Here is a 13,365-nt window from a genome sequence, read left to right as displayed (position 1 = left end):
GCAATAGAAGGATTTAGATGGCGATTTAGCCTTAGACCTTGCAAGAAAAGGCTCTCTGTTCTCTTTGTCTGCCTTAATAAATAATCCCCAGACTAGGAAATAATTAGTTTGCTAAAATGTATTAGACTTAACAAGAGCACGCTGTCAGAAAAGGTATTGTTGTGCTGTTGCAGAGTTTGGAAACTGTTATCTCTCTGTCTCAATCATGCTGGTTTGGATCTGGCAGTTTTCATAAAAAACGTCTGTAATAACCTTTATATTGTAACTGCTGCCGTGGTTTGATGTTTCTTCGTGATAAAAATACATATACATAACTCTTATTTCCACCTACTGTCCAGGCGGATTAACAATCTTTTTAAACCTTTATTCAGTTTTATAGCCTTTTTTTTATTTATGATGTTACCAAGTCACTGGAGTCCTGTTTGGGAATGTCCATCGATTGGGCCATTCCCACTTCTTTTTTCCAGATACTCGGTACTGATTGATAGGTAGCTCTCAAGCATACGCACATCATTTTTTAATTTGACGTTTTTTTTTTCTTGTGCGTTTCTTATTTTTTAATTTTTTATTTACATATACAGTACTGTAGTTGTATATTTGTATGAGGGATTCCCCCCCCCCCCCCCACCCCCATGAAAAGAAGCTAACTTTGGTATACTGTACTTCTCACTATTATGTCAATAATAATTACTAATATGTTCTAAAGCTGCGTACACGCATGATAATACAACTTATGAAGCTGTACACGTTCCTTAGTAATAGAATATTTGAAAAAGGTTAGAAAATAAATAAAACGCCCTTCAAAATGGATCAAAGTATACAAATATGTATCCAATTAACACAGCAACAAATAAGCACCACAAATACAATTCAGATTCAGAATGAATATTATTAAATACTATTGGGTACACATGTATATAAGAACTAGTTGCACAATAAAATTACCATAAACACACATGTACTGTATATAAGAACTAGTTGCACAATAAAATTACCATAAACAATCAGAAGCCAATTTGTAAGCGAAGAGGGCAAATCTTCAAGTAAAATTAGGAAAAGTAAGTGAAGACTGTGTTTGTCAGGAATAATCTTCTAATGGTATTTGTATTTTTTCTGCAATTCAGAGGGATTTTTACTATATGACATTCCCCCACCATAAAAATATTGGAATGAAGTTTTAATAAATTTATTAAAAATGTTATCAATGTTTTTATTTTTTTGCACAATTTTAATGTCAGTGCCTTTATCAGACTGCCAGCTGCAAAATGGAGTGCGCAATAAACAAAGGATGCAATTAGCTTTGATGTTTTGCAGCTGGGAGATTGACAAAAGCACGCACATAATATAGCCAAAAAGAAATGCTAAATTAGTTAAGATAAATGCTTTGGAAGTTTTCCATACTTTTTTTTTTGACAGCAACTATAGGAAATAGACATCTAAAAACAGGTTCAATGCACTATAATAACACATTAAAGTTCAACGTAATATAATAACACATTAAAGGTTCAACGTAATATACTGTAACAACACATGAAAGTTCAATGCAATATAATGACACATTTAGGTTCAATACAATATACTAACATTAAAGTTCAATGTAATATAATGACACAGTAAAAAAGTGATACTAATATTTAATAACAGGTTTCATGCAATATAATAACACATTAATAAAGGAATATTAATGTATCTATGTCATCAATTAAAAGGGAGAAATGCAAATAAGCATACATTTTATCATCATTGTGTAATACTGTATATCATAATCATGAAAACGAAAGGAAAAGCAATAACCTAGAAGCAATGATATGACACATTTAGCTGTGCTGAAAACAATACAACAATGTGCAATTATTTTAAATGTGCCTTAAACCCAGTCTATAACCACACTAGATTATACACATGCATAACATTCACAGCGCAGCAGGAACACAGTGGACACGGGAGCCCACCCTCCTGTGTGCAATGTGATTTGTAAGCTTTTAGTTTGTTTGTTTTCATAACCCAAGTATTACTGCCAGGAGTTGAGAAATGTTGCTCTACAAACACAGAGCATTATGGAGAAAGAAAGAGCAAAGGAATAGAGTAAAGAAACAATAGGGGCTCAGATAAAGACACCTACTACACTAAGTACTACAGTATGTTTTAATGCCATATGTGTAGTCATGATTTTACAAAGGTTAGTAGGGTCTTGTTAAGTCACATGGGGGTCAAAGAGTGTCATTTATCAAAGTCTCGTGGCAGCAAAACGTGGGCAACACCCCCATCCAAGAATGTGTACCCTATTTATCAAAGGGGAAAAAATCCCTTTGCTTTTAAAGGTCGCTGATCAATCTGGTGATGTTTTTAGCTCCAATGTTGCCCCAGGGAGACATTGATAAGTAAACTCTTGCCTAGGGGTGTGCAAAACTGTCCAAAATGCATTTGCAACATTTATTTGCATTTTGTTCCCCACATTTGGTTACTTGTGAAACGTTTCTCAAAGCATCAAAGAGCAAAATGAGTCAGTTTTCAGGAAACTGTGGGCAGACACAGCTAGAGAAACACAGTGTGTGTGTGTGACTCCTATAGATAATCTCAGCATTCAGCGAATTGAGCTATTTTGCAGAATTTTGCAAGTGATGAATTCTGCAAATTGGATTATTAAGCGAAGTTCCAGTGCACAATGAACTGTAAAAGTGTGTGTAAAGGAATATGAAAGAGTGCAATCTCTTGTAAACGCTGACAAGGTCGCAATCTGTAACCTTGGGAACAAGTTTAACACATCTCTACTCTTGGCTACAGTAGAGCAAAAAAATAAAATAAACAGCCCCAGATTTATCAAAGAAAATGCAACATGGCAAATCGGTAGATAATCCCCATGGTGGACCAATCATTTTGTGTCCCTTATGTGTGGTACCCATGTATAATTAATTCAAAAGGCAATATCAAAGTTACCAAATGGGTTTACCTCACCTGGGCTCAAAGTTTTGAAATGCAAAGTCTTGGGTCTACTACTTACTAAAAATTATACATTTACCATTAAATCACACAACAGGATATCTTTTATAAATGAATCACAGAACAGGGTAATACAATTTGGGAGCCTGATATTTGCTAAATAATATGATTATTCAGCAGTAATATAAACACATTCCCGTTTTTCCTTTGCACTTTCCTCAGTAACAACTACCCTGATGATAATAACTTTTTTTTTTTAAACACACATTGTCTGAGTTTGGAAATGATGCATCTGCAGACATTTCTGTATACAATGGGTGAATGTACTTCTCTGAGGTTTGCAGACTGATTCCAAAACTCATCTTACATTGAAGCCCATAACATCCCTCCATATGGTTTGTCTGATGGAATAATTATGGCCATGCTCAGTGTACTGATCACCCTGATCTCCGTTCAATATTACAACTTGTGATCTACTATATGAAAGTAACCACAGCTCACTCCTGCAAAAATCCTTATCTAAAGCATGGGCACATCAAATCTGTATTTTATATCGTCCCCTACTTAATTGTTATCGTAAATGTAGTCTACAGGTACATTATTTTATTAATTTAATTTACATATCTTTCCAAAGAAACTCTCATCGCATAACAGAGTTATATTATAGCCCCCTATAAAAGGTACATAAAGTAGTGCTTTTAACATGAGGAAATCGTGGAAATCACATCATGTGGTTTACTGATCCTCTAAAATGCACATTATCTAATGATCTCTCAGTGGATAAAAAGCTCATGAAAAAGTGATCACATCCTGCAAACTACATATCACCGTGATCATACCCTGGTTAAAGCACACAAGGTATTGGTTGTACCCCTTTATAAGTCGTATAATATAGTCATGCTATCCTATAAAAGATTCTATACAGGTTCATAATGTATGTAATGTTCCTATCCATGTAAGTGATCGTAAGCCATGTGTTTATCTTTCCCCTGATAACTATGTTATCATATAACAGGTTATAACATAATACAGTATGTAATGATCTTGCATATATCCCCAGTGATATGCAATAGAGATCTTAAGATATACGATGATCACAGCCCTGTAATAGGTACAGTATATAGTGATCATAACCTGGAGAATGGGGTGTTTTCACAAATATGCTGCAGTGCTCTGATCGCTACTACAGTACATACAAGGCTGCCCATAGCACGGTAATAGTACCATCATGTAGTGGTGAGCTTACCCTGTTTGTGCAGATGACTTGCTGGTACTGCTCTTCAGGAGACAGGGAAGCAAACTGTTGCATTGACAGCATACTCAGGCTTCTCTCATTCCCAGCTCTCTCTCTCTCTCTCTCTCTCTCCTCCACTTTCCCTTCTGGATTTCCTTTTCACATGCTTCCCGCAGACAAGGAGGATCACTTATCCTCTCTGTCTTTTCCACGTGCTGAGGGCAAGGGGTCTCAGCACCTTGTCAGATCGACATATTCCACCCGCGCGACCCCCCCCCCCCCCCACCCCATCCCATGACACGCCTCTGATGGAGCAAGAAGAAGAGACACCCTTTGTGCACCAGAGGTTTCTTCAACTGGAAGACCTTTTCCAGACCTTCAAAGACACAGCCCATATTCTTATTAGTGATTATATAGAACATTATCCAATACAAATAATGTATACATACGCAGATATTTAAACAATATATATATATATAATAAAAATTATTGAAGCTCGGCTAACACGGTACTGATACCTCTACATATATATATATAAATATATATATATACCTACATACATACACACGTGTGTGTGTGTGTGTGTGTGTGTGTGTGTGTGTGTGTGTGTGTGTGTGTGTGTGTGTGTGTGTGTGTGTGTGTGTGTGTGTGTGTGTGTGTGTGTGTGTGTGTGTGTGTGTGTGTGTGTGTGTGTGTGTGTGTGTGTATATGTATGTATATATATTAGTTAAGTTATGTTGGGTAAAAAAAAAAGTGGCAAAAAACCTCCACCATAAAGCACACAGTAATATTTCCATTTGCTATATGATTTACAGTGGAGGATTTTTTTTGTCACTTTTTTTACCCACCATAACTTAACTAATGTGTGGTGGATACCTATCCAAGCTTCAAATTGCAAAGCCAGAATAACCAGCCTCATACTGCTGAGACCCAAAAGGTTGAAACAGCTGTCAGTGTTTATGTTTACTGGCTATGCATCTAACCCATTCTGTGCAGAAAAGCTGTGCAATGCAGCAAGCATAAGCTCATAGGGGTCCATGTCAAAATGGATTGGATTTGAAGGAAAAGGTGGCAGTGTGTGCTCATTTGCATGTCATTTCCCAGAATCCCTTGCTGCAGTGGAAGCACTGTATGCTGGACGATAATGGTGAAAACAGGGTTGCAGGCCGGCATGCAAAGGAGCACACAGCAATATTTCCATTTGCTCTCACTGTGTGTGTGTGTGTGTGTGTGTGTGTGTGTGTGTGTGTGTGTGTGTGTGTGTGTGTGTGTGTGTGTGTGTGTGTGTGTGTGTGTGTGTGTGTGTGTATATGGATGTGTGGGTGTATATATATGTGTCTAGCACACCCATAGTCCATCCCCTGATGAAAACAGTTTAGCTGTTGAAACGCATAGGGCCAGGTGTACTGTGGATTCCTGCAGCGTTGATTTATGAATTCTGCCTGACATTCTCCTGCTTGCCATCTCCATGCACGGCGTGACGTCATCTGTTCGTTCCGCCGCAAACATTGTCCCCGGTGGGAACCTAAACTATCTGGAGGTGTGTTCCCGGGGAAAGAATACTGTGAGGAGCCTGATAACGTGAGTTCCTGCTGGCAGAGATACACGAGGGCTGTACTGGATGCAGTTGTGTCACGGAGCAGAGTAGAAGAGCAGCAGCGCTTACAGATCCTTTGGAGCATGAGTATTACTCATACAATGCTTTTTTATCTTTTATGTTTGTGAGTTCATTTTATGAGCCTTTTATTGGGAATTAAACCATTTTTTGCACAGTAATGCACTAGGATTGGGCGCTTTTTTCTTCTATTTTTTTTTATATATATATATATATATATATATATATAGTATATATATATATATCCCCTTTCCCTATGCCTAAGGGAACTACGCGGGCAACTACGCGTGCTGCTGTACCTGTTTGCTCACAGGAGGCCTAAGTCTCTGGGAGCCTGGGGTGAGCTCTTTCTCCTTGCAGTGCAGCACCTCCAACTATGAGGGATCCCAGCGTTGGCGGGATAACCCCGCACAGGAACCAATACACCGTAGTAAGTAATACACCACACAATGTATATAACTAATCTTTACTGTAGACACACTAACTTAGATAACACACAATATCAGGTACCAAAACAGTATAGTGCAATGGCCCCAACACTTAGTGGTTCCTCCAAAGTACTGAAGGTGTTGTGGCACCAATTACCCCTGGTGTCCTTCCCAGAAATCCCACCCAAATGTGAGGTAGCGCTACCCCCTGTAGATGTTGGTGCATGTTGGGTACCTGCCTGGGTACTCCAGTACCCAGGTGCTTCTTGAAGTGGTGTGTTGGCATGGGTCCCACGTAGCGGGACCTCCAACACAATTCCCCTCTCTCCTAAGGGTCCTGATCCTCCTCGCAGTGTGAGATCCAGCCGGAGGGTCTCACACAATGTCTCGGGGTTCTGTGACCTAGTCCCAGGCCGCAGAACGCTGCGTGGCCGTCCGCCACCAGGCAGTAATTATATTACTGGGAAGAGTTGTCTCAGGGCCTAACTCATGCCTAGGGGCAAAATCTAGGCCTAGTCTAGGAAGCACAGCTCCCTGGACACTACCTTCTTCCTTCACTCCTCAGTCAAGACGGAAGCGCGTACTCCAAGCACACAGAGAATATCCTGTTCCTCTCTCCTGCTCGAATCCCATTGGCAGGGACAGTTCCATGTGGTCTTCCCTCCCACCTGAGGATTCTGAGACATGTGGACCCACTGCTGCATACGCAGAGCCATTCTAAGATGGGCGCCGCACTCCTGACACTGCGCATGCGCGTTTCACCGCACTGCGCAAGCGCGACTAAAAAAAATGGCCGCACCCACACTCCCAATCGTGCGGAGCTCAGGGCAAAAGCCGGGCAGATCCCCTCATAGGGGATTTGGTTACATCCTCCCCCTGGTGGAGACCTCAATGGCCCCGCTTGAGAACACATAACAGGCTTTTTATATAATCAAAAATACAAATCATCATACAACTTAGCTCTGTGTACAACGTCTAAACCATATTAAATATTTCAGTAAGCACAGTCATGATAGAGGCAAACTGGCTCCGCGACAGCTGCTGAGACTCATAGGGGGCGATTCACTAAGAAGTGATAACTGCTTTTAAGTACGATAAATGGCTTTTAAGACCGATACTGCCTGCTGCGCGATTCACTTAGCAGTAATAACAGTGCTTTATCGGCCGTAAAAGGCATTTTTTCAGCCAATGAAAAAATACGTCCAATCGTCAGCGCGATTCACTAAGCAGTGATAAGTGAATCGTACTTTAAAAGTACGCCAGATTTTTGCACCAGTTAAAGTCTGGCGCAAAAGAAATGGAGCCATGAAAAAAATCATTGTTTACGTTTTTTTCACCACACAATACAGGAGGCCGGCGGGTGTCCCCGGTGACCCCGCGGGAGTCCAGGACCCTCTGGTGATCCCCGCGGGAGTCCAGGGCCCTCAGATGTTTTCCACGGGAGTCTGGGGCCCTCGGATATTCCCCACGGGAGTCCGGGGCCCTCGGGTGATCCCCGCCGGAGTCCGGGGCCCTCGGGTGATCCCCGTCAGAGTCCGGGGGTCCCTGCTGGCCTGCGGTACCAATCGTGTGGCAAAAAAATATATAACACCCAATACTTTGCAATAAATACACCCTCCCCTCCTGCCCCCTAACACATATAGTACACATACCCAGATATGGATAATAGTGCATTTGTCCATTACAAATAAAACATTAAGCTGCAGAAATAAAATAAATAAAACTTGCACTCACCCCTGCCAGGCTGCCACGATGAAGGCCGTCCTCATCCTCATCACCGTCCATGTCCACAAAATACAGTACAATAAAAAATACAATCTAATGTCCCCTAACCCCTTAATCACTTTACTGGTTAGTAACCACTATAGTAATTGAGGGGTTAACCCACCCTCACCAACTACCCACCCAGGAGGCCTAACCACACTCCCCAGGCAACTACCGCCACCCTTCACTCATTCATTGGTACAGGGGGTAAATCATGCTCATATAATATGGGCCTGATTTACCGCTATCGCAAGAAATGGTGAAGGAATAAATAAAATAATAAAAAAACATTACATTGCAAAATGAACTCATTACTTATGCTAATAGAAGAATTGAATGGCACAGTGGATACATCATGCACATATAATATGGGCATGATTTAACACTATGCCAGCCAATGGTCAACCTAAAAAAAACAATCACAAACAAGATCCAATGCATTCAAAACAATCTCAAACTAAAAATAAATAAAGAAGTAATCCGAACAAAATTACCACCAATCAATTAATCAAATCCAAAATAAAGACCAGAATAAACAATTAAAACATCAAACAAAACCATGACTAAATAAAATAAATATCTAAATAAACTGCATCATTCCAAATCAAAAGTAAAAAAATAATCCAACATTAAAAAGGAAACACCAGGCCAAGAGTGGCGAGATCAGTAATGTTGGCACCCAAGGAGGGAGGGGGCATGGGGGTACCTGATATAACAAAATACTATCAAGCGTCCCAGTTGAAACAAGTGGTGTCATGGAATAACGACCCCGCATCCGCAAGCTGGTTGCAGATGGAGTCGGTCTTTGTGTCTCCTCGCTCCCTAACATCGACCCTCTGGGGTGGGGCGGGGAGCGAGGGACCTACTGGAAGGTTTGAGTTGGGATCGATGAGGTGTACGTGGGAGATCTGGTCCAAAAACAAAAAGAAATACGCACTCAATTCGAATCTCTCATTGTTAACTCCTATATAATAACCCTGAGTTTCCTCCAGGGTGCATAAAAAACTCCTTTAAGAAACTAAGGGAGCTCAATATTGTAAGATTAGAAGATCTGGTGATCGGAAGCAAACCAATGACATACCAAGAGGTGCAAACAAAATACCAAGCACGAGATATTCCAATTTTCTGCTTCCTACAGATTAAGCCCTTTCTGCAATCAGTATCGCAGAACAAGAGCTTTCCGAATTTAACAAAATTTGAAAGACTATGCACAGTAGAGGTGCACCAGAAGGGTCTGATCTCGAGGATATACACGGGACTGACTTCGTCATCCACTCCACAAAATCATAACTATATGTTGAAATGGGCTGAAGATCTTGGGATAGAAATAGATAGGGAAGACTGGGAGGATATCTGGGAATCGGCAGCTAAAACATCAATCTGCACGACCACGAAAGAAAATATATATAACATTTTATTCGAGTTTTACCTAACCCCGAGTAGGCTGAGCCAGATCTTCCCAGGCACACCAGATCTCTGCTGGAGAGGGTGTGGCCTGAGAGGAGATATGGCACATATATGGTGGTTCTGCCCAAAAATACAACGATTCTGGACACATATCCAAAATATGCTGCAGGAAACCATGGAGCTGAGAATCCCTTTGGACCCAGTGACATATCTACTAGAAAAACCTATTGAGGAGGTCCCCTCCCCAGTGGGCAAACTGATTAGATTTATTCTCACGGCCGCACGCTGCTCAATAGCAGCGGCCTGGAAGAACATCAATGCGCCTTCCAAACAAACGGTAAACAAAAGATTGAAAGAAGTTAAAATAATGGAACTTCTCTCGGCCCAACTCTCTCAAAAAGTGGAGAAATTCCACAAAGTTTGGGACCTATTGTCCCCATCCTAACTAAACCAGGGTAGGGAAAAACAAAAATAAAAAGAGACGGGGTGGCTAATAGAAGAGAAGCAGGAACACTGTTGGTCTACACTCTTATTCTTTCCCCTCCACCCCCTCCCTCCCCCCCTCTTTCTTTCTATCCTTTTCTCTTAATCTATTCTTTAATAAAAAATTGACGAACCCCAAGAGTGGGCAAACTTATAGTTATACAGTATATCAGAAGTCACCCTCATTCAATCCACAAGCGTATGGGGAACCATACAGTTAATACGGACATATAAATTGTATTAAGATAAATGTTATCTGTTATGTGATCTTATGTGACTACAAACGTATATGTATGCCACTCTTTCCTGAAGAGTCAGAAATATATAATGTGATATCATATGTGAAAAACAATTTAAAAAATTGAAACAAGAAGCAAACACCAATCAAAAGCCAGAAATAAACAATTTAAACACCAGCAAAAATGCCAGAACACTACATCAATATGCAATATAAATAGCATACAAATTTAAAATCAAAGAACCAATATACATTTAAAATACATACAAGCAAAGCATTTGCCAAAACAACCATTTCTTCTTACTGTATGTATATATCTATGTATGTATGTATGTATAGCCCTGAAGGGCCATACATAAATACACTTGTAATAAATATCTGAAATAAAAATGCAATCACCAAACAAATAAAATTAAAAAAAATTGTAAATGAAAAATAAAATACATTCTATTTTTTTCCTTACCTTTAGGTTTATGTATGGAATGCTCCATCCTCTACCCTTATTTCTAAGTTTAAGAATTCAATTAGTGTTTTACTATGGTTATGTGTACATTTTAGATTAACAGAATTGTCATTGATGTATTCAAAAAATTCCTTTAATGCATCCTCTGTACCCATCCAGATGATTACCACATCGTTGATATAGCGACGCCATGGCACCAGATTCGCACCGAAGATGTTGTTGGACTATATTGTATTCCTATACCGAGCAGTATTGACGGAGATATCTGCAGTTACACCAGTGAACGGACGCCGGGGGAGCCGACTGGTGAGGCTGGGAACCGGATACAACGTCAATCCGGCACCAGGCAAGTGCGAGGAAAGCAGCATCCGAGAACGGAGTGCAGAGGAGAAGGAGAATCTCCCTGCACACGTCCGCGTGAGGAATAATCAAAGAGATTGCTGTGCAAGGTTGCGGAGAATCATCTAAAGGCATTGGTGCAGCACCAGGTTGTTGCGAGGACCAGGAGACAACTCCGGTCCATGTAGCAGAACCCAGGGGTATGACTACACAAACACTTGCCTGTAAATCCAAACATATTACACCAGACGCAGAAGATTACCAGAGTCAACTATATAGTGAACCCAAACAGTGCATCCAAACCATCAACACAGTTAAATGTCCATCAGAAATGTGCAGCAGTGAACAAATATATATATAATGCAACAATTCCATTTGCCCAACAATTGTAGGAATATATGCAGTGAGTATGAGGTATCACATTAACTTGATTGAAGAAACAGCCATCTAAATCATTAAATGGGGGAGACCAGGCGCTTACCTTTAGTATCAGATAATGATGACACCAATAATGTGGTTACTCTCTTTTGTTGCAGAGTTTTTCTTACGGTCCCTTCTGCTTCAACCCCTAGAAGGGATAATCCGAAGCCCTTATTGGAAACGTGAGAACAAATAGAGTAGGGGGAGCGAGGGATCAGTAGACATACATCAATAAAATCAACGGCGATAAATCTTGCATAAAGTAAACCCAATGCAGTGGGGTTGGGACAGGAACTATAAGATAATAATATACAGTAGAATATTATAGATACTTACACGGCCGTGTGTAAGTACAATCCAAAGAAGGTATCTTTGTGACGGAATATTGACCCCTCCACAAATGAGTGCAGGGGGATCTCCAAAGGGTATCTATATACTAATGCAAATACTCACACGGCCCAGTGTGAGTGAGGGTGCAGGGCAGATGTCTTTAAGGTGGAATCAGTCTGTCCAGGGTGGTTGTGGGTCAATTACATCAGGTTTTGCCCATGTAGGGCTATAGCTGATCTGTACTCCTCTCTTGCTTATGCTCAGCAGTGTGACTCTCCGATTCAGCGGTGTGTGGGGATAAGTGAGGCACAGTCTTAGCAGTATGCAATAAAAGGTATTTATTGTGTATAAAAACAATACTGTCACACTCACATCAATAAAATAATATCCCCTTGCTCCTCCGTATGGTTCACTCTAGCAGTAATCCGCTCCGGCCCCGCGTCCGGGGTGCAGATAGCTGGAACAAATCCGCCCGGCTGCAGATGCTGCTGAAGGGACTTTCTACGGAAGCCTCCGTGGGACAAAACAGGAACAGGTTTCGAGCATTATTATTTTATTGATGTGAGTGTGATAGTATTGTTTTTATACACAATAAATACCTTTTATTGCATACTGCTAAGACTGTGCCTCACTTATCCCCACACACCGCTGAATCGGAGAGTCACACTGCTGAGCATAAGCAAGAGAGGAGTACAGATCAGCTATAGCCCTACATGGGCAAAACCTGATGTAATTGACCCGCAACCACCCTGGACAGACTGATTCCACCTTAAAGACATCTGCCCTGCACCCTCACTCACACTGGGCCGTGTGAGTATTTGCATTAGTATATAGATACCCTTTGGAGATCCCCCTGCACTCATTTGTGGAGGCGTCAATATTCCGTCACAAAGATACCTTCTTTGGATTGTACTTACACACGGCCGTGTAAGTATCTATAATATTCTACTGTATATTATTATCTTATAGTTCCTGTCCCAACCCCACTGCATTGGGTTTACTTTATGCAAGATTTATCGCGGTTGATTTTATTGATGTATGTCTACTGATCCCTCGCTCCCCCTACTCTATTTGTTCTCATCTAAATCATTAAGTAGTAGTAACCAGTGGCATGCCTCATGATGTGATACATAAACATTGTAGCAGTACTCACTGTCTTCCTTGTAGGCAAAGTGGCTTGAACTGCGCGGCGTGCTCCAATTCAGACAGCAGCATAGAGAGAACAGGAAACGGGGGTGGTGCACAGCCGAAGAAAACTCCACCAGGCAAGGTAAGTGCAATAAAACTTCTATTTATTGGCACATTCGGGTTAAAAAAACATTCTAACGCGTTTCGCGCGGGAGGCGCTTTATCAAAGCGTCTCTTTGATAAAGCGCCTTCCGCGCGAAACGCGTTAGAGTGTTTTTTAACCCAAATGTGCCAGTAAATAGAAGTTTTACTGTACTTACCTTGCCTGGTGGAGTTCTCTTCGGCTGTGCACCGCCCCCGTTTCCTGTTCTCTCTACACCAGACGCAGCCTGAAGCAACTAATATTCAAATCACTTCTATTATTGAAGAGAGGTAACATATATATATATATATACAGCTCACTGGAAACAGCATTCTATCTCAACATTACGGAGTAAGTTCATATTGCTGTAATAACATCCCTATAGGGTGGAAATTCAAAATAGATTGAACTGTGATCACCTATTCCCCTGCAAT

General features: G+C 40.9%; 1 protein-coding gene across 1 annotated transcript in view; it reads right to left on the bottom strand.

Annotated features, from left to right (window-relative positions):
* Positions 1–4,439, bottom strand: part of CORIN (corin, serine peptidase) — a 330,632-nt gene extending 326,193 nt beyond the window's left edge. Inside the window, exon 1 of the mRNA XM_075566957.1 lies at positions 4,187–4,439. Within this exon, the coding sequence (XP_075423072.1) occupies positions 4,187–4,258 (72 nt within the window). The 5' untranslated portion in view covers positions 4,259–4,439. The remainder of the gene's footprint in view (positions 1–4,186) is intronic.
* Positions 4,440–13,365: the final 8,926 nt, after the last annotated feature.

Source organism: Ascaphus truei, chromosome 1 (assembly GCF_040206685.1).
Source record: "Ascaphus truei isolate aAscTru1 chromosome 1, aAscTru1.hap1, whole genome shotgun sequence".
Classification (NCBI taxonomy): domain Eukaryota; kingdom Metazoa; phylum Chordata; class Amphibia; order Anura; family Ascaphidae; genus Ascaphus; species Ascaphus truei.
The sequence above is the reverse complement of the archived record's forward strand: the minus strand, read 5'-3'. Positions and strand labels throughout refer to the sequence as shown.